Source organism: Dendrobates tinctorius, unplaced genomic scaffold (assembly GCF_039654945.1).
Source record: "Dendrobates tinctorius isolate UK_male_01 unplaced genomic scaffold, ASM3965494v1 ptg000104l, whole genome shotgun sequence".
In the NCBI taxonomy this organism is placed as follows: Eukaryota; Metazoa; Chordata; class Amphibia; order Anura; family Dendrobatidae; genus Dendrobates; species Dendrobates tinctorius.
In genome coordinates this window covers 17,864,883-17,890,079 of record NW_027361772.1, presented here as the reverse complement: position 1 = coordinate 17,890,079, position 25,197 = coordinate 17,864,883, and the positions used below count along the sequence as shown (strand labels likewise).

The window sequence follows — 25,197 nt, the reverse complement described above, 5'->3', positions numbered from 1 at the left end:
AATTTGACCGGTGCAAAAGTATGGGCACCCTTATCATTTTCTTGATTTGAACACTCCTAACTACTTTTTACTGACTTCCTGAAGCACTAAATTGGTTTTGTAACCTCATTGAGCTTTGAACTTCATAGCCAGGTGTATCAAATCATGAGAAAAGGTATTTAAAGTGGCTACTTGCAAGTAGTTCTCCTATTTGATTCTCCTATGAAGAGTGGCATCATGGGCTCCTCAAAACAACTCTCAAATGATCTGAAAACAAAGATTATTCAACATAGCTTTTCAGGGGAAGGATACAAAAAGTTGTCTCAGAGATTTAACCTGTCAGTTTCCACTGTGAGGAACATAGTAAGGAAATGGAAGAACACAGGTACAGTTCTTGTTAAGCCCAGAAGTGGCAGGCCAAGAAAAATATCAGAAAGGCAGAGAAGAAGAATGGTGAGAACAGTCAAGGACAATCCACAGACCACCTCCAAAGACCTGCAGCATCATCTTGCTGCAGATGGTGTCACTGTGCATCGGTCAACAATACAGCGCACTTTGCACAAGGAGAAGCTGTATGGGAGAGTGATGCGAAAGAAGCCGTTTCTGCAAGCACGCCACAAACAGAGTCGCCTGAGGTATGCAAAAGCACATTAGAACAAGCCAGTTACATTTTGGAAGAAGGTCCTGTGGACTGATGAAACAAAGATTGAGTTGTTTGGTCATACAAAAAGGCGTTATGCATGCGCTGTATTGTTGACCGATGCACAGTGACACCATCTGCAGCAAGATGATGCTGCAGGTCTTTGGAGGTGGTCTGTGGATTGTTCTCAGATGTTTTGGCAGACCAGATCTTTCTGTGAAGCTTTTCTCACATTCATTACAAGCGTAGGGCCCCTGTCCTGTGTGAATCCGCTGATGACGCACAAGATGAGACCTCCGGATAAAGCATTTTTCACAATTATAACAAGAATATGGCTTCTTCCCAGCGTGGATTCTCAAGTGAGGGAGAAGATTGGAGCTCTGAGCAAACCTTTTACCACATTTGCTGCACACGTATGGCCGCTCACCCGTGTGTGATCGCTGGTGTCTCACAAGGTGCAGCTTACATATATACCTCTTGTCACAGTCGCTACAGACATATGGCTTCTCCCCGGTGTGCGTCCTTCTATGTATGACAAGCTAAGCGTTATCTATGAAAGTTTTGTCGAAATAAGGCCTGTCACCTGCAAGGATTCTTCTCTGTCTTAATAGGTAAGAACTACTGCTGAAGCATTTCCTGCAGTCCGTGCATTTGTAAGATGTGGGATTTAATCTCAGTCATCATTTCACATTTGGTGGCACCTGACCCAACCCACGTGGTTCCTACAGACTGGTCACCAATTGGCTGAACTAAAGATTTATTACCAATATTGAAACCATGATCCACCAGGTCTTGTCGTGTAGAGTCTCCGGAACGACGGACCGGCTTCTCCTCTCCATTGTACAATTCCACTGGTAACGTAAGTTCATGTTTGATGCACACAGAACTTTCCGCTGTCCAATATCTGGAGGACACATCAGTCCCAGAAAAATACTCTGGCTCCTCTTTGACTGTGATGGATTGTGCAGCTGAAAGACAAATACAAAAGATTTATATGTGACCCTTGCACATAATCACACTATCTGCCCAAAATCTACCTGAAAAAGTGCTGCAAAAGCGCCCCATAAAATGAACATAACACACAGCAATGTCAAAATGGCATTACTGTACAAATGTTCCATCTTATATCACTTCTTTTAAGATGCTCATTTTTTGGGCGACTTCTGCTCGGAAGCCACCCGCTCTCTATACTTCACAGTATTGAGTGAAAGACTTGGGAGGTGAAGCTGCTGGTAGAAATGACGGCAAAGTTATTTCAGGAAAACAACTGGCCGCATTTTCCTGAAGTGCCTTTGGTTGGAAAAACTCAGTGTATAAAAGACGCCAAGTGCCCATAACCCATTAAAAAACTGCTTCAGAAAACTCCATTTTTGGGGGAGGTTTTGGAGCAGTTTTTCTTTTCCTCAGGCTCTCGAAGAGGGTTTTTACTCTGTCGCCTCATTGGGGGACACAGAACCATGGGTGTTATGCTGCTGTCCACTAGGAGGCGACACTATGCATAATCTGAAAAAGATTAACTATGGCTCCTCCTCTGCAGTATACACCCCTGGACGGTGTCAGCCTTCTCCAGTTTTTGCTTAGTGTCGCAAGGAGGCACACTTAAAGATTTTATTTTGTTTTTTTCCGACGGATTACAGATGAAGAATTAGTGGGTCTCCAGCGAGACTCCCGGCATGGCTCCTTCCTCGGCCCCCTATTATGGGGTGCCCGGTTGAAGTTGAGATGGCTATTCCCCATATCGCTCCTTCCCCAGTCCCTCGGGTACTGGTTTGAAGTCGAGACCCCCCCTCCTTCCCCAATCCCTTTGGGGTCTGAGTTGAGGTCGAGGCGAGGATGCAGATGTGACAGACGCACCCTCCCTAATCCCCCTCTGGGGGCATTAGGTTGAGACGCCTCAGGCAGGGTCAGTACAAGGCTGCATTCTGCAGCTTAAACAGCCAGGGACCCCAGCCATGCTGGCTGTTTTTAAAAATCTCGTTTTTTAATATCAAAGAGGGTCTCCCACAAAGTACACTGTAATCAACAGATCTTGGAATAATAATTATTTCCACAATTGGATGTGTTAAAAAAAAATGTTTCTCTGCTGAGGTAATCTGATAAATGTGCCCCTGCTGTGTACTGTGTAATGGCTGTGTGTGACCGTACAGGAACATGGTCTGATCATACCACAGCTCCTGGGCAGGGGAGGAAGCAAAAGAGTATACAGACAGGACAGCAAGGGATCACAGCTGATTCTGTGAGTAAAACATTTCGCTGCCTGTTTTTAAGCAATGTTTTACCTCACATTTCATAGCACTTTGATAAAGAAAAGAGGAGTTGGAAAAGTAGTCATGTCTGAGGACAGGTAACCTTTGGGCTACCAGGTCTTGCCTTGTAGAGTCTTCTGCACGATAGACCGGCTGCTCAACTCCATTGCAATTTTGCGATCGTAACAAAAGCTTCTGTTGGCGACACATAGAACTTTCCGCCGTCCAATATCTCATGGACACATCGGTCTCTGAATAATACTCAGGTTCCTCTTTCACTGTGAATGACTGTATATCTGCAACTGAGGAATACAAGATTGACCTTTGTTGCATGTTACACCCTGATCATAGAGATCTAACCAACCATGGCGGGATTATCATGTAGACAATGGAGGTCTAAGAGCAGAGTACATGCTTCTCCTAAAATGGCTGATGAGGGAAAGGGGCTCTAACGCTAAAGAAGAGTGAGGGGCGGTATATTCCGAATCATAGGAATAAATGTTTAAGTTAGGGGGTTTCAGAGGAAGATTGATCACCGTGCACCATTGTTCAAACTGGAAAGTATTCCTGATATTTGCTAAGACATCTCAGGAGTTGGAAGGGAGTCAAATTCTCATTTTTTTGTACTTTTGCAAACCTCTGTATTATATATTGTTATTTCTACGGAGGAGGAGGGTTGGGGGTGATGGCGGTGTATAATGGGTATGTTTCTAGTAATTTATACATATTTATTATGACATATGTACAATGAATGAAGAATTAAATAAAAAAACATATTACCATTATATAAGCTGTGATCTGCCAGATTTTGCTTTGTAGGGGCTTCTGAGTGACAGACCGGCTGCTCAGCTCTTTTGCACATTTGCGCACATGATAGACGTCCCGATTTGTTTCCCACAGAACTCTCCGATGTCCAATATCCAGCGGACACTTCAGTCTCTGAATGATACTCTGGCTCCTCTTTCACGCCGACGGGCTGCACATCTGCATCTGTAAAACAAGATACATACGCAGCCTTAATTTTTTGTAGGCCGAAATCCAGGCAGTCATGGTGGGATCTTCATGTAGGCAAAGGACGTCTACAAGCCAAGTGCAATTTTTCTAGCGTGTGTGATGAGAGAATGGGCTCCAAGCAGGTAGCACAGGGTTAAATGTTAACTGTAAGAGGTGGGTAGGGGAGACCATGTGGGTCCTAGTGTGCAGAGCAGCCATGAAGTTAGGCTCTACCTTCAATTCTGTATATTTAAGAAAAAAGTTGACATAAGCCATGAAATGTTTGCCAAGAGCAGTGCCGAGGCTTTAGCTAGTGCACTCCGTACAATCTCTAAGGCCAAATCCAGACAAGGTGGATATTTTCCACAAATCCACAAGTGCTAAATGAAATCTTGTCAAAGATTTAACCAAAGCTCCAACCCTGATAAAGAGGTTTTATTAAGCTAAAATAAACCTTATTTTTGGACATAAAAACAAACATGTAAAAAAGGAAAAATGTGAACTGAAGGTGGACGACACCACTGGTGACGACATTTCTCAGTTTGCTTCACCCAACACTCGAGACAGGACAGACTTGGACCAGCTTCTTATCATGGATCACTAAGGAACTGTCTCAGTTACTTAACCCCTATTTCCCAGATTTTTAGTTTTGGAAAATATTACTTTGAGAATATTTGCAAATGGCAAACACAAGGAACTATGGAGAAGGATCTGAAATAATGATGGAGACAAGGAACAAAGACACAAAACCTGCGAAATCCAGGTCTCTACAAGACACAGATGTCAGCTTTCCTTTATCATCTACTCTCACCTGCTGTATGGTAATGGTCTTGAAATTCTTCAATTATGGAGATGATTTCAGGTTTTTCAAAGACAAATCCTGTGGAAGCGAATGAGACATAATCTTATGCCAGCAGTTACAATAGAGTTTATCATGAAGTTCAGAAGATGCAGTGAATTCACCCTGAACAGTGTATCCTGTGGCTACGCTGGTCTTTGGGAAAGGGACCTTACAGTTTGACCTCAGACTTAAAAAGAGTCCTAGATCGTGGCTCTAGCCGCGATCCAGACTAAATCAGAACACATTTTAAAACAAGTGGGAAGTTTTTATTTTATTTCTCATCTCCATTGCAGAGACATTAGCTTGTAAAGTTTATATGACAATTTCCACTCTAAGGAAGAAGGCGGCGAGATTCTTCTTTGGAGGCATTTTCTTCTTTCCCTGTATGATGTAGCTCAAAGATAAGCAGGAGGAGTCGTGCAATGGGGGAAAAAAAGGACAAAGACAATGCACCCAGAAACGCTTACAACAGACTTTTTCAGAGACTGATGTGTGTAAGCAGAAACCATAGATCTCACTGCCAGAATGAGAGCAGACGCTGTGTGTCTCTAGCCTTGACAACCAGCTCTGCTATCCTCCCCCTGTACTTGTAAACACAGTAGGTGCCAGCAAGGAGACCTGTGTGACCTTGGGAGGAGAGCAGAGCGGTGTGTCATTACATACACCTCTGCTTTATCTGTTATTAGAAATGCCAGGAGAAATACTTCCTTTTCTCTATACCCAATTTGGCTCAATAGTTGCTCCTCCTTGGCCTCAAAAGGGGTTGTATGAAGAAACAGTATGAGGGGGTATGGGTGCAGGCACAGTATGGCGAGTAGAGAGATTGGTGCACAGAATGGGGAGGATGAGTGCGGACGCAGTATGGGGAGCGAAGTCGGAATGTATGCAGACACAGTATGGCGAGTAGAGAGATTGGTGCACAGAATGGGGAGGATGAGTGCAGACGCAGTATGGGGAGCGAAGTCGGAATGTATGCAGACACAGTTTGGGGAGTGAGGGAGGGGATGGGTGCAAACACAGTATGCCAAGTGGGGGGATGGGTGCGGACACTGTATTAGCAGTGAGGTGGAATGTAGGTGGACAGAATGAGGAGCGACGGTGATGGGATGGGTGCAGAAACAGTATGGGGAGTCAGGGGGATGTGTGAGGAGGCAGTATGGAGAGCGAGGGGGTAAATACATGAGGAGACTATGGTTAACGGGGGATGTATAGAGGAGACAGTATGAGGAGGGAAGGGGAAATGTGTGAGGAGACAGTATGGGGGGAGAAAGGTGTGAGTAGGCACAGAATGAAGACTAAGTATTGTGTGTGTGGTGTGGTAGCAAGGGGAGACAGTGTAAGGGAACAGCCAGGAGGGGACCGTATGCCAAGGAGGAAGAGTGTGATGAGGGGGCACAGTATAGAGACTGGGTTATATAGGCAGGACACAGTGTGAGAGAACAGTGTAAAGAGTGGGCCCTTTATAGAATAGAGAGGACAGTGTGGAAGGCAAGAAGAATATGAGGGACAGTGTGTAGGTCATATTTCATGCAGGGAATATAGTGAAGGGCAATTATTTATTCAGGGGCTCAGTGTACTGCAGATATTTTTATTCAGGAGCATTATAATGACACTTCTATTTTTAAGAGCATCGTGTGGGGATTTGCTGCAGAAGACCGGAGAAGATGGGAGTCTGCAGAGACGAGATGTGGGTGAAAAAAGTCATCATGGCGTCTGGACACGATGAAGAAAAGTGAGAATGACTCCAGAGACAACGTCACCTATCAGGTACCTGGAAGTAAATGTTTACTAATTCTCATATTTATAGGTTAGGAGGATTAAAGGAGTTATTCAAGTTTGTGATGAGTCTACAGGCATTCTGTGTGACTGCAGGCTTCCGAATTCTCATACTGCACACTGTCAGGATTCTCTGGTACCGGCGATTTACATACATGTGGTCACGTGCCCACTAGACATGCTTGGCCTTTATTCAATTAAAATGAATTGCGCGAGGTCGGACATGTCTAGTTGGAAGGTGGCCAGAAGTATACACATCACATACCTGTGCCCACATGACCGTGCACTCTTGCCACCAGCAAAGAATCCTAAAAGTGTGCAGTGCATGCGCTGTGAAAATTCAGACGCCTGCAGACACCTATAGTGACTGCAAACTTTCATCTCAAACCTGGACGAGCCCTTTTATTATAAAATGAAGCCCTGTCGCCAATTCTAACAGCATGTAATATACTCACTGTCAGGATTCAGCTCTGCGTGCCAATCCAGCAGTCATCACAAAGCCACGTGACTCCTATGCAATTTTCACACATACAGTCACATGACAACTAGATTCTCTTCCTGCCTGTCTCAGTTTTTCACTGACCATTGAGAGAATTAGTTAGAGCGTCTCGTCGACCTGTGACTAAGTGTGCAAATTGCATGTCATGATCCAGTGTTGGATCTGGCGATATTAAAAGCACAAAGTGAACTTTTTTTACTTTGGTTAAGTTCAAAGGTGTTTTGACTGTCCCCGGTGGTGGTTGTGGTATTGCACTTTGGGTTTTTGTGCACTTAATTAGGTATCAGGTGTGACAGCCTATAAAGGTGTGCTAGAGGTGTGCAATCACTTGCTGTGATATTGTGAGTTTGTGTTCACTCTGGTTTGGGAGAGCCTGGATGAAGGATGGAGCTGGTGAGGAGTCCTGCGCAGCTTAGCCAGGGGGGATGTGTTTCAGCTATGGTGTCTGGACGAAGGGCTGGCATGGCGTGGTGGAGTCGCAGTGATGGTGTCAGCGGGAAGTGTCTGCATGGGCTGGTGGAGTGGCGACTATGGAGAGTGGCACTCACCATGTGGGACTTGGCCGCTGAGCTGGACTCAAGCATGCTCAACTTCGTGTCAGCAGCTGAACTCTTCCTTGGGACTCTGGTTCTAAGCAGCTGCAACTGGTGTTGGACTCTGCTCCAAGGTTGCACTAAGGTGAAGGATCCTGTTATGGTGATGGATCCGGGTGGAGGAGAAGATGCACTCAGGTGGAGGGCTCTGTTGCTAGGAGCGCACGCAACAGAGCAAAGCTAAGTGGTGTTTCCCCTGTATTGTCTCTTTCCTCATGTGTGTTATTAGTGCAGTGGTGGGATTAGTTTCCGCACCGACCTATTCCCTAGTGAGGGTTTAGGGTCAGGGCGAGCTAGGGCGTTGAGGTACGCGTGCGGCGCCCGGTGCGAAACCGGCATAGGGAACGTTAGGAGTGCAGGGACACTGGCTCAGGGGAGCTCAGGAGGTCTCCAATTCCCTTTCCCTATTGCAGGGCCCACCATTGTTAAAGTTTCCCAGGTTCCCCCTTTATCATTTGATTATTGTATGTACAACGTGTAATACCCAAATTCGCCAGGTGGAGGCGGCGTATCCACCTGCACGCTTTATTATTTAAATGCGCCCCACTGGAGGCGGTGTATCCAGGGTCACGTGTGTCACATGGGTCCGCCTTGCGGTATCATCTGCGTCCAGACACACGTGACCATGACTTTGCATATGTGCTTGGAAAACTTAGATACACCTCTGCTTTAAGTGCCCATAGAAGCCATGAAAGTTCTCATTTTGACGATGGTGTTTTACCAAGAGAAGAAAGAGTGTAGTAATTCTCCAGCATGACATCCATGTACATCAGCTTATCCACCATTCCCAAGCTCTCCCACTCCTCTGCCGAAAAGTACACCGCCACATCATCAAACCTGATTGGAACCTGAGATATAAAAAAACAAGGACGACTATTAAGGAGTAATAGCTTATGGTGGATCTGTCGCCAGATTTCATACTATAAGCTGCATACATAGTAGTAGTGGCACAGCTAGCGTCCGAAGGGCAGTGGTGCAAAAATTCGACCTGGGCCCCCATCCCCATGTTGGTAAGATGTCAGTACCTTTATAGCATTCTAGATCCTATAAAGACATACAGTAGGGAAAATATTTGATACACTGCCAATTTTGCAGTTTTTCCACCTACAAAGAATGGAGAGGTCTGTAATTTTTATCGTGGGTATTCTTCAACTGTGAGAGGCGGAATCTAAAAAAAACAAAAAAAACAAAAAACAAAAACAAAATCACATTGTATGATATTTCCATAATTAAATTGCATTTTATTGCATGAAATAAGTATTTGATCACCTACCGTCTAGTAGGAATCCTGGCTCACACAGACCTGTTAGTTTATCTTTAAGAAGCCCTCCTACTCTGCACTCATTACCTGTATTAACTGCTCCTATTTGACCTCGTTACCTGTATAAAAGACACCTGTCCACACAATCAATCACACTCCAAACTGTCCACCATGGCCAAGACCAAAGAGCTGTCTAAGAACACCAGGGACAAAATTGTAGCCCAGGCTGGGATGGGCTACAGGACAATTGGCAAGCAGCTTGGTGAGAAGGCAACAACTGTTGGCCCAATTATTAGAAAATCGAAGAAACACAATATGACTGTCAATCTTCCTCAGTCTGGGGCTCCATGCAAGAACTCGCCTCATAGGGTAAAGAAGATTCTGAGGAATGCCAAAAATCAGCCCAGAACTACATGGGAGGACCTGGTTAATGACCTGAAGAGAACTGGAACCACAGTCTCAAACATTACCATTAGTAACACACTAGACTGTCATGGATTAAAATCCTGCAGGGCACGCAAGGCCCCCCTGCTCAAGCCAGAATATGTCCAGGCCCATCTGAAGTTCGCCAATGGCCATCTGAATGATCCAGAGGAGGCGTGGGAGAAGATCATGTGGTAAGATGAGACGAAAGTAGAACTTTTTATTATCAACTCCACTCGCCATGTTTGGAGCAAGAAGGATGAGTACAACTCCAAGAACACCATCCCAACTGTGAAGCATGGTGGGGGAAACATCAAACTTTGGGAGTGCTTTTCTGCAAAAGGAGACAGGATGACTGCACCATATGGAAGGGAGGATGGATGCAGTCATGTATCGCAAGATTTTGGCCAACAATAGCCTTCCCTCAGTATGAGCACTGAAGATGGGTTGTGGCTAGGTCTTGCAGCATGACGATGACCCCAAACACACAGCCAAGGCAACTAAGGAGTGGCTCAGTAAGAAGCATTTCAGGGTCCTGGAGTGGCCTAGCCAGTCTTCAGACCTGAAAGCAATAGAAAATCTTTGGAGGGAGCTGAAACTCGACGATGACCAGAGTCAGCCCCAAAACCTGAAAGATGTGGCGAAGATCTGTTTGGAGGAGGGGGCCAAAATCCCTGCAGCAATGTATGCAGAAGTACAGGAAACATCTGATCTCTGTAATGGCAGAAAAAGGTTTCTGTACCAAAAACTTATTTCATGCAATAAAATGCAAATTAATTATGTAAAAATCATACAATGTGATTTTCTGGAATTTTTTTTTAGATTCTCTCACAGTTAGTTAAAGTGTACCTACCATAAAAATTACAGACTTCTCCATTCTTTGTAGGTGGGAAAACTAGCAAATTTGGCAGTGTATCAAATACTTATTTTCCCCACTGTATGTGTTCACCCTCGATGTAATAATGTCCTGGCCCCTTTCTGTAATAATATCCCACGTCCAGGCCCCCATCCAGTAATAAGGTCCCTCATACTGGACCCCTTCCTGGCCCATTTAGTGGTATAATGTCCCATGTCCTCGGCCCCTTCCTGTAACCACGTCCTCCTTCCTGGTATAATGTCACCCATCCTATAACAATGTCTACCATCCTGGGCTCCTTCTTGTAAAATGTCACCCACCTTGGACCCTTTAGTGGTGTAATTTCCCCTGTCCTGGGCCCCTTCCTGTAAGAATGTCTTTCTTCCTGATATAATGTCACCCATCCTATAACAATGACCTCCAACCTGGGCCCCTTCCTTCTATAATGTCCCCCATCCTGAGCCCCTTTCTGGGGTAATATCCTTTCTGATGCTATTTTCCAACACATTAAAATAAAAATAATAAACAATTCTTCCCTTCCTTGACTCCCACGATGTGTGGCGTCCTCTTCTATAACCTGTACTGACCTCAGGAGATCTATTTAATAATGGCTACAGTGTGAATTGTGAAATCTGGAGATAGATGTGCTTTAAAGGGAATCTGTCAGCATGTTTTGCTACCTCATCTTAGAGCAGCACGATGTAGGCAAAGAGACCATGAATCCAATGATGCATCACTTAGATTACTAGGTATTGCCGTTCCGACCCAATCAGAGCTTTTGGATTTAGCATAAAGCAGAGCTGAGGAAGCTAGCCCCGCCCACACCAGGCTCTGTATATATTCAAAGTCCATAGACACTGAGGTGCCTATCACAGGAGGGGACAGAGTCAGACCAGGGCTCACTCACCCAGCTAGTCACATCAATGATAAGCTACTGGTGCTAAAACAACCATTGTAAAACCGCAGAGCTTGATAAGAGAGGCATCACTGAAATCTGTGTTTTAACCCCTACAGCATGGTGACTTCAGATTACATAGCAAAATCCTGCTGACAGATTTCATTTAAAGATCCAGAGCAACAATGTAAATTAAAACACTTTCGGGAAGTAAGCAACAACGGTTCAAATTCACTGACATAAAGCAGTAAGCAGGCCGATCCATCTATTAACTTCATATGCTTTGACACAACATATGATACTGCCGCTTATCATTTAATGGGAAGATGTAACAAGCGGGCAACTCTGGTTCAGCAGCCCTAATAGGATAGCCTTGACTATGTCCCCAGAATATGTCAACCGTAGGGTGGTACTACATCAGTTCTCATGAAGAACATCTGGTTTAGGACGGTCAGGTGTGTAAAGGCAGCGCCCGGCACGACATCTTACCTCTCGGAGCAAAGAATCCATATGTAGCTTCAGCTTAGACATCAGTCCCATAGATAATGCAACCGCGGCATCTAGAAAAAGCCATAACAGCATCAAAAAACCAGAAGCATCGAAAAAGTTAACCCTTTTCAGCTGACTATAACGGTAGCAGCTCATGTACATATTAAGGGTATGTGCACACGTTGCGGATTTGCTTGTGGAATTTTCTGCGCAGATTCTGCATCTCTCGGCAGATAAAAATCTGCGCGTTTTTGATGCGGATTTGTATATGTTTTTGAAAGCTAAATAAAGATCTATTATTTAACAAAAAAAAAAAGAGTTGTGATGTCATTTCCTTGTCCAACCTCTTCTTTTACATATTCCATTGAAGAATAATGTTTACACACACAGGTACAGTGCCTTGCGAAAGTATTCGGCCCCCTGGAACTTTTCAGTCTTTTCCCACATATCATGCTTCAAACATAAAGATACCAAATGTTAATTTTTGGTGAAGAATCAGCAACAAGTGGAACACATTTATTGGTCATTTTAAATTTTTGTGGAAATTCAAAAACTGTATTATTCGGCCCCTTTACTTTCAGTGCAGCAAACTCACTCCAGAAGTTCGTTGTGGATCTCTGAATGATCCAATGTTGTCCTAAATGATTAATGATGATAAATATAATCCACCTGTGTGTAATCAAGTCTCCGTATGTCTCAGGGTTCTGTCTGAAGCACTGATACTGTTGTGGAGAAGTTTAAATCTGGATTTGGATACAAAATAATTTCCAAAACTGTAAACATCCCAAGGAGCGCTGTGCAAGTGAACATATTGAAATGGAAGGAGTATCATACCACTGCAAATCTACCAAGACCCGGCCGTCCCTCTAAACTTTCATCTCATACAAGGAGAAGACTGATCAGAGATGCCGCCAAGAGGCCCATGATCACTCTGGATGAACTGCAGAGATCTACAGCTGAGGTGGGACAGTCTGTCCATAGGACAACAATCAGTCGTACACTGCACAAATCTGGCCTTTATAAAAGAGTGGCAAGAAGAAAGCCATTTATCAAAGATATCCATAAAAAGTGTTGTTTAAAGTTTGCAACAAGCCACCTGGGAGACACCAAACATGTGGAAGAAGGTGCTCTGGTCAGATGAAACCAAAATCGAACTTTTTGGCAACAATGCCAAACGATATGTTTGGCGTAAAGGCAACACAGCTCATCACCCTGAACACACCATCCCCACTGTCAAACATGGTGGTGGCAGCATCATGGTTTGGGCCTGCTTTTCTTTAGCAGGGACAGGGAAGATGGTTAAAATTGATGGGAAGATGGAGGGCGCCAAATACAGGACCATTCTTGAAGAAAACCTGTTGGAGTCTGCCAAAGACCTGAGACTGGGACGGAGATTTGTCTTCCAACAAGACAATGATCCCAAACATAAAGCAAAATCTACAATGGAATGGTTCACAAATAAACGTATCCAGGTGTTAGAATGGGCAAGTCAAAGTCCAGACCTGAATCCAATCGAGAATCTGTGGAAAGAGCTGAAAACTGCTGTTCACAAACGATCTCCATCAAACCTCACTGAGCTCGAGCTGTTTGCCAAGGAAGAATGGGCAAGAATTTCAGTCTCTCGATGTACAAAACTGATAGAGACATAACCCAAGCGACTTGCAGCTGTAATCGCAGCAAAAGGTGGAGCAACAAAGTATTAAGTTAAAGGGGCCGAATAATATTGCACGCCCCACTTTTCAGTTTTTGAATTTCCACAAACATTTAAAATAACCAATAAATTTTGTTCAACTTCACAATTGTGTCCCACTTGTTGTTGATTCTTCAACAAAAATTTACATTTGGTATCTTTATGTTTGAAGCATGATATGTGGGAAAAGGTTGAAAAGTTCCAGGGGGCCGAATACTTTCGCAAGGTACTGTATTTTATCCAACGATATATTCACATTATTAGGCTATGTGCCCACGTTGCAGAAATGCTGTGGAATTGTCCGCAACTCTCGCGGGTAAAACAATTGGGGAATTTGCATGCTTTTTCCCGCAAAACAGAAGCGTTTTTAGCTTGGAAAAGTGATTGACAGGTTGATCACACACAAGCATAGCGCTTGACAAGTGTGACCAACTTTTTACTATTGATGCTGCCTATGCAGCATCAATAGTAAAAGACAGAATGATGCATTGCGTGAATGACCTCTGATGACGTACCGCGACGTCATCTCAGGTGATTCGCGCAATGTATCATTGGGACCGGAAGATGCTGGCAGTGTGGCTGAGAGGTGGGAGGACTCCAGGGGCCGACAGAAGGTGAGTATATCCCTATTTTTTATTTTAATTCTATTTTTTACAGGAATATGGTACCCAGGGCCTGGGGGACAGTCTCCTCTCCTCCAGACCCTGGGTACCATCCACACATGAATCGCTCACTTTACGCATCGTGGGCATAGCCACATGAATAATGTGAGCATTTCAATGCAATCCTATGGCGGCGGAATTGCTGCGATTCCGAAGAATTAATGGACATGCTGTGGATTTTACCGCTATGCGATCCCGCAGCGGTAAAATCCGCAGCATGGGCACAACAATTGCCCATAGGATTGCATGAGAATGCGTCTTTTAAGCGTTTCTGCAGCAGCAAAAAAGCGGTGGAAACGCTTAAAAAACGCAACGTGGGCGCACAGCCTAAATGTTTGTACAGTCATTCTGTGCTGACAGCGTCACTTTAAGAAATACATAGAATACATGCAGCTGAATCGAGTGCTGGCGGCAGTGCCGGGTATTGACGTGTGAGTTTCTCGCAAGTCTGACCCCGGCCTAATTGTCTGTCTCCTTTGTGTCTCTAAGGTACTTTCTATCTGGCCCAGCTCAGCAGTGGCTCATTTGTTACTGATAATGATAGTAAGGTTTGCACCTTCAAAGAAATCTTCTAATAGTTGAAAAAAATCTTTGGCTTGTAAATAGAAATGAGAAAGATTTGCAGGACCCTGGTCCACAGGCCACATCAATAGTACATGATCGCCATATCAGAGCCCTGAAAACCACCTTTTAGCTACTGGTTTCCCAGACTCCATTCTTGATTCAAAAGGTATGGGATGCTGGGAAGCAGCAGGGGGAATTAGAAGAGGCGAGTATTTATTTTTAATGCAGGGCCCATCATACTGCATGGTGGACTGTGAGGGGCCCATCATACTGCATGGCGGACTATGCGGGGCCCATCATACTGCATGGCGGACTATGAGGGGCCCATCATACTGCATGGCGGACTATGAGGGGCCCATCATACTGCATGGCGGACTATGAGGGGCCCATCATACTGCATGGTGGACTATGAGGGGCCCATCATACTGCATGGTGGACTATGAGGAGCCCATCATACTGCATGGTGGACTATGGAGGCCCATCATACTGCAGGTGGACTATGAGGAGCCCATAATACTGCATGGTGGACTATGAGGGGCCCATCATACTGCATGGTGGACTATGCGGGGCCCATCATACTGCATGGTGGACTATGCGGGGCCCATCATACTGCATGGCGGACTATGCGGGGCCCATCATACTGCATGGCGGACTATGCGGGGCCCATCATACTGCATGGCGGACTATGGAGGCCCATCATACTGCATGGTGGACTATGCGGGGACCATCATACTGCATGATGGACTATGAGGGGCCCATCATACTGCATGATGGACTATGGAGGCCCATCATACTGCATGGCGGACTATACGGGGCCCATCATACTGCATGGCGGACTATACGGGGCCCATCATACTGCATGGTGGACTATGCGGGGCCCATCATACTGCATGGTGGACTATGCGGGGCCCATCATACTGCATGGTGGACTATGCGGGACCCATTATACTGCATGATGGACTGTGCGGGGCCCATCATACTGCATGATGGACTGTGCGGGGCCCATCATACTGCATGGCGGACTGTGCGGGGCCCATCATACTGCATGGCGGACTGTGCGGGGCCCATCATACTGCATGGCGGACTGTGCGGGGCCCATCATACTGCATGGCGGACTGTGCGGGGCCCATCATACTGCATGGCGGACTATGCAGGGTCATCGTTCTGTATGGAGGACAATGCGGGGCCCATTATACTGTATGGAGTTCTATACAGGGCCCATTATACTATATGAAGGACTATACGAGACCAATTATACTGTATGGAGGACTATGCGGAACCCATTATACTGTATGGAGGACTATGTGAGACCCATTATACTATATGGAGGACTATGTGGGACCTATTATACTGTATGGTGGACTATGTGGGGCCCATAATTCTGTATGGAGGACTACGTGGGGCCCATAATACCCCCTTTCTGACCTCAGACGGAATAGTACGTCCGAGGTCAAATCCCCCACTTTGATGAGGGCTCCGGCGCTCAATGACTATTTACGTGACTGCTGCCTGCAAATTTTTTATCTCACCTCTGCTTGCAAACTATGGAAAAACACTAATTGAATAAGTCGATACGCACCGGACGAGGGCGGTTTGACCAGAACATAAGATCCTACTGCTTCCTTCTCTTTAAAAACAAGAGGGAAATTTGATAGCGTGTCATCTGTCTGGGTTTCAGTGTTGCAAAATCCAATTTTTGTAATTTCCACATCCTGGAACATTTCTTCCTCGGCATATAGTCTTCCATTACCAAAGCTGGTGGGATAGACCTGAAGAAGGTCCTCTTCTACTTTTATTCTTTGGATAGTTATGGTGGTTGGAAGTTCTATCAAAGAATGTTGGAAGCTCTGGTTTTCTGCATCTATTTGTATGTTTTCTCTTCTCACATATTTTTTCTTCAAATTTTCTTCGATGACATTTTCTCCTTCTTTGACATTTGGGAAAATAGAGGGCACGGCATGACAACTCAAAGATTTTCCACGATGGTTGACATTGATGACGTATGAATCCGGGGTAAAGTGGAGCGAGCACAGACGATATTTGTTCTGTTTGTTCCCATCCAATATCTTCTGGGCCATAGCATTTAGATCTTTAAAGATCTGTCCGGTCTGCTGGAGCCATACTGTTATTCTTGAAATACTCTTAGGGAAGGGGTGCAATATTATCTGCTCACTCTGGCCCTTTCTTCCAGTGTTGCTATTACATTGGTTTACCAAACAGCTAGGCATGATTCTGCCCCCAAAATTATCCTGTATGTAAAAGAAAAAAAATAAGAGAAAAAAAATAAATGAGATTTTCTCTATATACTCTCCTCAACACTGAAATTGCAACACCAAGAAGCAAAAGTCGTGGAATGATGGAAATCACAGGATAGATATCCGTAACATGTCTATGTAAATAATGAAAAGATGGAAACGAAATTTTCAAAACATCTAAATTTAATTCAGTATGGAATATGAAAAACTAGCACTTACACGTCTTGGCCGTTATCAATGAGGCTATTAATGGTTGTCTAAAGAATGCTTGCTGCACTGAATGCACTTGGGCAAATCATCAAGATCTGCTGCTGACAGCGCCCTTTGACATCCCAGATGTGCGCGATGGAAGACAAGTCCGGAGACCCTACAGGCCATGTTAGCATGTTTAGGCCACAGAGACTACTCCCTGTAACATGCTGCCTGGCGCTGTTGTGTTGAAAAAGGGCTCCTACCGATTGGCTTCATAAAAGTACCAAAATTGAGGAGTATCAAGTGTTGATGAGGGCCTTCAATAGGCCCTCAGCTGTCATGGCAAGGGGACAGTGGGTGCCGGGGCAATTGCTTCATGCCATTGGGCCATTTAAATCTTGATGTTAAAGACTGACTAGGGCAGAGTGATGTACAGCAGTGCGCGTGCGCCGGGGCACATTGACCTTTCACGGCGCATGTACACTGCAGGCCTTTGCTCTGCCCTCGTCAGGGCAGAGAAGTAGTCTATCCAGGAGCTTGATACAGGGGATTACTGTGCGGATGAGGTACAGTTGCGTCATCCACACGAAGCAAGAAAAAGGATGGCATAGCAAGAAGTAGGGAGGCGCCGAACCAAGAACAGCAACATCCCTCGGACCGTACTGCCCCGCAGGCGAGTATAATAAAAGGTCTTTTTCTTATCTTGCAGGGGGCAGAAATACAGCATTCTAGAACGTTGCATATCAGGCCTGAAAGGTGGTGGCCGTACCTCATATTGGTCAAACCTGGTGACAGGGTAAAAACTGCTGATGTCGGAATTTTATGGCCATGTAAGTAACCTCGAACAGTTCATTCACGGTGCAGTCCTGATGTATTTTGCTACAATTGTGGATCTTTTACGATACCCAAACACAGGACAAATATATGTGACTGTGCGTAACACTTATGCATATTCTGTGGCTAAACTGGGTGACCAGGAAAAACATTGGCACCGCATAAGGTGTGCAGGACATGTGCTGAAAACCTGAGACAGTAGAGTAAGGGTCAGAGAAAAAAAAATTCAGCTTTGGAGTTCCAATGGTGGCGAGAGCCTCAAAACCATGTTGATGACTCCTACATGTATTACAGGCATGAACCCAAAGACAAAATCTCCCGCCCAGTACCCAAATCTCCCCTCAGCTCTAAGACCGCTTGCTCACTTTCACAAAGTTCCAGTAACCTATCTGCATCACTTTGGAAATTGCCGATGGCAAACAAGTCAGACAGTCCAATTTGTCCCAAAGACTCCGATGATGAAGATTTCATGGCATCAGAAGTTGATGCCAGAATGTGCCAGCCATTTTTTTTTTTTTTGCCTCAAATCAAATATATTACGTGCTTTCGCGTCTTCACAATTTCTTATTACCCCTGATATTTGACTTTTAACCCCTTAACCCACAAGCCTGTTTTCCCCTTCCCGACCAGGTCAAATTTTACAATTCTGACCACGGTCACTTTATGTAGTAATAATTCGGGAACGCTGCAACGGATCCCACTCTGAGATTGCACTTCATATTAGTGGTAAACTAAGGTCGATAAATTCTGCATTTATTTGTGAAAATTTCGGAATTTTGACAAATATTTTAGAAGATTTTGAAATTTTCAAACTTTTAATTTTTATGCCATTAAATCAGAGAGTGAAGTCACACAAAATAATAACATTTACCACAGGTCTATTTTACTTTAATTTTTAAAACAGAATTTTTCTTGTAAGAACGATAGAAGGGTTAAAAGTTTAGTAGAAATTTCAATTTTTTCCATCAAAATTTACAAAACCAATTTTTTTTTTTTTTTTTTATAGAGAGACCACATTACACATGAAGCGACTTTGAGGGGTCTATTATGACAGAAAATACCCAAAAGTGTACAAAACCATATTCAATAAGTTTATTAACTGTTTAAGTGGAAGGAAAAAGCAAGCAATTTAATTTTTCCCACAAAAGTGTTGCTTTAGTCCCAAAGTTTTCATTTTCACAAGGATAACAGGAGAAAATGGACCATACAATTTGTGTTATTTCTGAGTCAGCCGATACCTCAAATGTGGGGGAAATCTGGGCGCACGGCAGGGCTGGGAAGGAAGGAGCGCCATTTGACTTTTGGAATGTAAAATATCCTGGGATAATTAGCGGATGCCATGTCGGGTTTGCAGAGCCCCTGATGTGCCTAAACAATGGAACCCCCCCACAAATGACCCCACTTTGGAAAGTACATTCCTCATGGAATTTAACTAGAGGTGTGGTGAGCACCTTGAACCCATAGGTGCTTCACAGAATTTTATAACGTTGAGCCGTGAAACTGAAAAGACGTATTTTTTCCACAAAAATGTTGCTTTTGCCCCAATTCTTTCATTTTCACAACAGAAACAGGAGAAAATGGACCACACAATCTATTGAGCAATTTCTCTTAAGTTCACCGATACCACATATGTGGTGGAAAACTACTAATTGGGTGCACGGCAGGGCTTGGAAGGGAAGGAGCGCCATTTTGGCTTGAATAGATTGCGAATGCCATGTCATATTTGCAGAGTCCCTGACATTCTACAACAGCAGAAACCCCCACAAGTGACCCCATTTCGGAAACTATACCTCTCGAGGTATTCATCTAGTGTATTAGTATTTTTAACTCTCAGGCGATTCACAAAACTGTATAACATTGGGCAATGTAAATGAAAAATTATAATTTTTTTCCACTAAAATGTTGCTTTGGCCAAGATTTTTACTCCAAGGGGTGATGAGAAAACAAAACGTGTAATTTGTTAAGCAATTTCTCCCAAGTACTCCAATAACCCATATGTGGTCGAAAACGACTTTGGCGTTCACATTTTGCTGCACTGGTTTGAGGGTGCCATGTCACATTGGCAGAGCCCCTGAGGTGCCAGAACAGTAAGACACCTCCATAAGTGACCCCATTTTTACAAACTACACCACTCAATGAATTCATCTAGGGGTGCACTGATCTTGACATCACAGGTGTGTCACATAATTGTATAACCTTGGACGGTGAAGAAAAATTACGGTCCATTTTTACCACTAAAATGCTGTGTTAACCCCAGATTTTACTTTTAAACACAGAGAAATGGGTAAAAATGGCACCAACATTTCTCACGCAATTTCTGTTGATCGCGGAAATATCCCATATGTGGCTGTACAGTAATGCTTAGCCATAAGGATGACTTGGGAGGGAAGGAGCGCCATTTGCATCCTGGAGCGCAGATTTTCCTAGAACAGTTTGTGGACCCCATATAAAGAGCCCCTACTTGCTAGAAGAGCAGAATCCCCCCTCAAGGGACTCCGTTTTGAAAATTACACCCCTCTAGGAATTTATCTACAGATGTAGTGACGATTTTGACTTCATGGGTGTTTTCCAGAAACAAGCAATGAGCCATAGCGCTTTTCCAGAGCCCTTTTTTTTTTTACTATCAGTAACATGGAAGCAGGGCTGAGGAGTCTGTAAGCCAAACCACTGACCGACTCCATCTCCACAGCCCTGCCTCTCTACTGAGCATGTACATAACGTGCAGCACAGATTCATCTCAACTAAAAGCCGAGCTCCTTAGATCAGAAACAGAACAGACATTTATAGATTTCACAACTTTAACACGTTCTTATGAAGACATTTACAGCACATCCTGCACTGTACCCAATTTATTATATATTTTAGGAGTCGGTCCATTGTATACAGACTCAAACTCGGACTCCACCAAAATGGACACAGACTCCGACCCCACAGCCCTACGTGGAAGCCCCCTATATTTCCATTAACAGATGACAGACCTGAGTGGGAACTTGCTTTTTTTGTGGATTGAGTGGAAGCTTTTATTGGGAACATTTTACATAACATTTTGGATCACATTTATCCGGCGCTCTACACTGAGCACTTACCGTATTTTTCGCTTTGTAAGACGCACTTTTTTCCCAAAAATTTGGGGGGAAAATAGGGGTGCGTCTTACAATGCAAACATACGTTTTTTGGGCTGCCGCTGCGGGTGTCCGTTACTTGCCTCCACTGCGCTGGGTCCTCCGGGTGCTGCCGCCGCGCTGGGTCCCTCAGGTGCTGCCGCGCTGTGTCCCCCGGTGCCTGCCGCCGCCACCAGGCTCTGTCCCGTGCTGCGTGGGGGGCTCTGCCGTTCCATCCATGCCTGTGCGGTGGCTTGCTTCCTGGAAAATGGCCGCCATGCAAGCGCAGATGGAGATCTCGGGAGATGAGATTTCAGCGCTGAAATCTCATCTCCCGAGATTTCAGTGCCAAGATCTCCATCTGCGCTTGCACGGCGGCCATTTTCCAGGAAGCAAGCCACCGCGCAGGCATGGATGGAACGGCAGAGCCCCCCACGCAGCACGGGACAGAGCCCGGTGGCGGCGGCAGCAGAACCCGTGGGACCCAGCGCAGCGGCGGCAGCACCCGGAGGACCCAGCGCGGTGACGGCAGCACCAGGTACAGAGTGGGCGACAGCACCCCGGGGACAGAGTGGGCGACAGCAACCCGGGGACAGACCGGTAAGCAATAAGACGCCTGGATTATAAGAAGCACCACCATTTTATTAAAAAAACGTTTTTTCCTATTTTTCTCCTCAAAATTTGGGGTGCGTCTTATAATCCGGAGCGTCTTATAAAGCGAAAAATACGGTACTTTGGGGTTTCCATCTAAATCTCTTTCGTGACGTGATTCAGACGAACCCCCCCGAGGGATCCATTCACTATGAGGCAGCAGAGTTACTCCTTGTGGTCTCTGTTCAGCGGTGTCCTTCTTTTCAGAAGTGCACAAAACTGTGGCCGACAGGACTTTTTTGCAATCCTAAAAAGATGGACACCCCCGGATCATAGGTGCTATGGCGTCCACAGTACCACCATCTGCCTCATTATAGGGAATCTTCCACCAAAGCTTCCGTCTGAATCACGTATTTCAGAGATTGACACGTAAACCCCGGTATAAGAGCTCAGCCTAGAGCGCAGGATAAATGTGCGCCGAGCCTTACTGCGATCTTTGGGAGGCAGAATGAAAAATATCAACAGCACGTGAAGAATTGGTTTTATTTTTTACTCTGTTCCTCATGCGTTATAAGTGATTAAGTGACCTTACTCTTCGGGTCGGTGCTATTACAGCGATACCAGATTTATATAGTTCCTTTTTTTCTGCCGACAGTCATGTGAGGGCTTGTTTTTTGCGAGACAAGATGGTGTTTTCATCGGTACCAGTTTTATTTATATGTCTTTTTGACTGGGTTTTATTCCACTTTTTTCAGCGGTATGATGATAAAGCATTGTTTTTGCCAAGTGTTTTATTTTTTTACGGCAATCACTAAAGATGTTAACTAGTAAGACAGTTTTACAAGGAGCCTCCACCCTCCTAAATGCTATGATTATGACATATAGGAAGTTAAATAGTTTGGGGCGGCATGGATCTCAGCTACAACTTACGAGCGGCAATCATACAGGCACAGCTCCTGAGCCTGCCTGATCGCTATGATGTAACTGTACGTCGTTTTGCGGGAACCCCTTCCAGACCATGACATAAGCTCGAGTCAAGTTTCATGTAGGGGTCTAAGCCATTAAACAAACATTTCTCATTTGTGAAATCTTTTGACGCACAGCAGATCTTCCTACTTCGTATCTGGATTCAGGACATTTTATTTGGCTAAAAAAAATCAACAAAAATACTTCAGGCGGCAGAATTTTTTTTTATTTCAAATCTAAATCAGGGTTATTATACTTTGCCTCCATTTTATAACATTTTCATGATCTCCGCTTCCTCCAAGCGAATGAAAACCTACTTGTGACACCTGCAGGTGTCCGTCCCACCTGGATAGCGCCGCTCCCACCTGTAGGGTATGTGCACACGTTGCGGATTTGTCTGCGGATCCGCAGCAGTTTTCCATGGGATGTACAGTACCATATTATACTATGGAAAACAAAAACCGCTGTGGAAACGCATATCAATTTTTTTAGCGGATTCCGCAGCGTTTTTACACCCAACCGCAGGTGTAAAAACGCAGGCCAAATCCGCACACATCCGCCATATAGTGTCCATCCCACTAGACATACATGGACCCCAACATCACAGGGGACACATAAGCACATGACATCAGGCACACACATTACCTGCTTTCCCACTTGCACCTATAACCTTGATTCCTGGGACTTGTAGTCCTTCTACACCGGAACTACAATAATCAGCAAGCACCACACCCCGCAGGTGATTCACACTGAGTGCAGGTCACCGACACTGAGCTGCCACTGACAACATTGTCATATTCCTATAAATAAAATCCACATGAATAGGCCAGGCTTTTCTCTGCAGGCTCAGTGAGAACTACAACTCCCATATTACAGCAGAAGATACCTGCTTAAGAAGACATCTGGGAATTGTAGTCCGGTTGCCCTTCAGCACAAATTCACTCGTATAAAAAGAAAACTACCATTCCCAGAAAGCAACATTAAACGGACGTGACGTAATTCTGAGGCGAACGTAGAGCATTCTGGGAATTAAAGTCCCACTGCAGTATTTGCCTAATGAGAATTGCAGTTAACAGAACTACAACACGCGCATGTGCGCCTCCCTAGTGACGTCCACGAAGCAGCAGCCAATCAGAAGCCTGCTGATGATGGCGGGGTAACCGCAGCCTAGTGAGCAGTCTCTCTCCATGCTGGATGCCGCACTGACCGCACACGGCCTATATGACAGAGCTCTGTACAATCCGGGACTTGTGCATGACCCGGGGGTGAAATGCAGACCCCCAAGTGTGTCTGCACCACTATCCCAGTACAGCGCCCCCTCTGTCCCCGATTATGTCTGGGCTGCCCCCTGCTGATCACAGAGCGGTACTGCATACATAACGCCATTTCTCTCTAGATTGTTTTCCATGATCTCTGCTCGCTGTCAGGGAATGAGACCCTCAGTGCTCTATACACCAAAGGCTGCAGATCCGTCCTGCTCATAGGGAGGAGGCGTTTACTAGATTATTTGCTTTGTGTCCTGTATGTGACAAAACCGCATCATCCTCCGGGGCCAAAAAAAAGGGCTCGTGAAACTAAACGAAATGTAGCATAAAACTGGCCCACAAGTCAAAATTCACAATTTGGCGTCTCCATCAAAGATAAAAGACGGTTTCGCATCCGTATGTTACTTCAAAAAAGATGGAACTATGCGATTGGTGGGTATACCCCAACCAAAAATGTCTATGCCTCAATAACTCGGCCTTGAGCATCAATTACAGCTCGACAACGACATCTCATTCTGGTCATGGGATTCAGGTCTGGAGAGAGTCCAAGCATGCTGAGGCCCAAGGAGCGGATTAATGAGGTTATTCAGTAGTAGGAGCTTGTCACGGAACCAGTCACAAAGTGTAGGGCCGTTCTGTATTGACCAGACACTGTAACTCCACCACCACCAAAGGCTCGTCTGGTGGCCGCAGTGGCTGATGCTTAGCGCTCTCCTTGACATCTCCAACATCGTTTGCAGCCATCATTTCTGCTCCGCATGATCAACTCTCATCAGTGAACAGCACTGAGAAAGGCTGAAGGAGGATGTGAGAGGTAGACGCTTGGAGTCAAGCTGAGTGGGAAGCCTCAATGGGGATGGTGAAGTCACTCATGATTATAGTGGAAAGGAAATGGTGTAGCCAAGGTGGTGAAGTGATTGATGAAGGTGGTGGCTGGCCCTGGGGGGTGGTACCTGACAGCCAGTTGGAGGAGGAGTAGGTGCTCTCAAAGTGCACCTGAAAAGAAGGGAGAGTAAAAGAGGGTGGTAGTGGGATTTGGGTGAAGGAGCAGGAATCTGACAGGGAAAAAAACTCCACCATGCTTGCTGAAGGGGCAGAGGGTGCAGGAAAGGCGGAATCCACCATATGCGAGTGCAGCAAGAGGCTGTGTCAGAGGGGGTGAGGCAGGTTTCAGTGATGGTGAGGAAGGAAAGTTTGTTATAGACAGAATGAGCGTTCCATAGAGCTCCTTTTAGAGGAACTGGGCAAATGGGTACAAGGTTAGAAAGGTTGCGGAAATGTGTTTAAGGATAATGGATGGGAGGTAGAAATTACAGAGGGAATGTGATGGAGAGGACCAGGATTGGGGGAGATTTCACTGGCAGTGAGTAGTAGATGGGAGCAGGAGAGGGCTGTTCTGTGTTTGGAACAGAGGATTGTATGTCGAGGAACAGATCTGAGGAGGAGGTGGGATGGATAAGGAGGATGGAGAGAGAGATGAACAGTTCCTTACTAGGTGTCAGGATTAGAGAGATTAGTAGAAATTGGAGGACTATAGGGGTTAGAGCGAAAACAAACAGAAACATTGTTTACTGTGACTGAGTATC

General features: G+C 45.1%; 1 protein-coding gene across 4 annotated transcripts; it reads right to left on the bottom strand.

Moving 5' to 3' along the window:
* Positions 1-573: 573 nt before the first annotated feature.
* On the bottom strand, positions 574-23,222 carry LOC141100390 (uncharacterized). Of its 4 annotated transcripts, none has more exons than XM_073588850.1 (8): positions 22,992-23,222; positions 15,987-16,656; positions 11,492-11,562; positions 8,289-8,415; positions 4,670-4,738; positions 3,646-3,849; positions 2,990-3,161; positions 1,360-1,587 (listed from the first exon to the last, which is right to left on the bottom strand). In XM_073588850.1, exons 2-8 carry the CDS (start codon positions 16,633-16,635, stop codon positions 1,536-1,538), a joined length of 1,344 nt encoding a protein of 447 aa, XP_073444951.1. In that variant the 5' UTR covers positions 16,636-16,656; positions 22,992-23,222; the 3' UTR covers positions 1,360-1,535. The 4 variants fall into 4 exon arrangements, with proteins under 4 accessions (XP_073444948.1, XP_073444951.1, XP_073444949.1 ...); XM_073588848.1 differs by having other exon boundaries at positions 2,990-3,167; positions 3,646-3,855; positions 22,992-23,221; XM_073588849.1 differs by having other exon boundaries at positions 3,646-3,855; positions 22,992-23,221.
* Between the last annotated feature and the right edge of the window lie 1,975 nt (positions 23,223-25,197).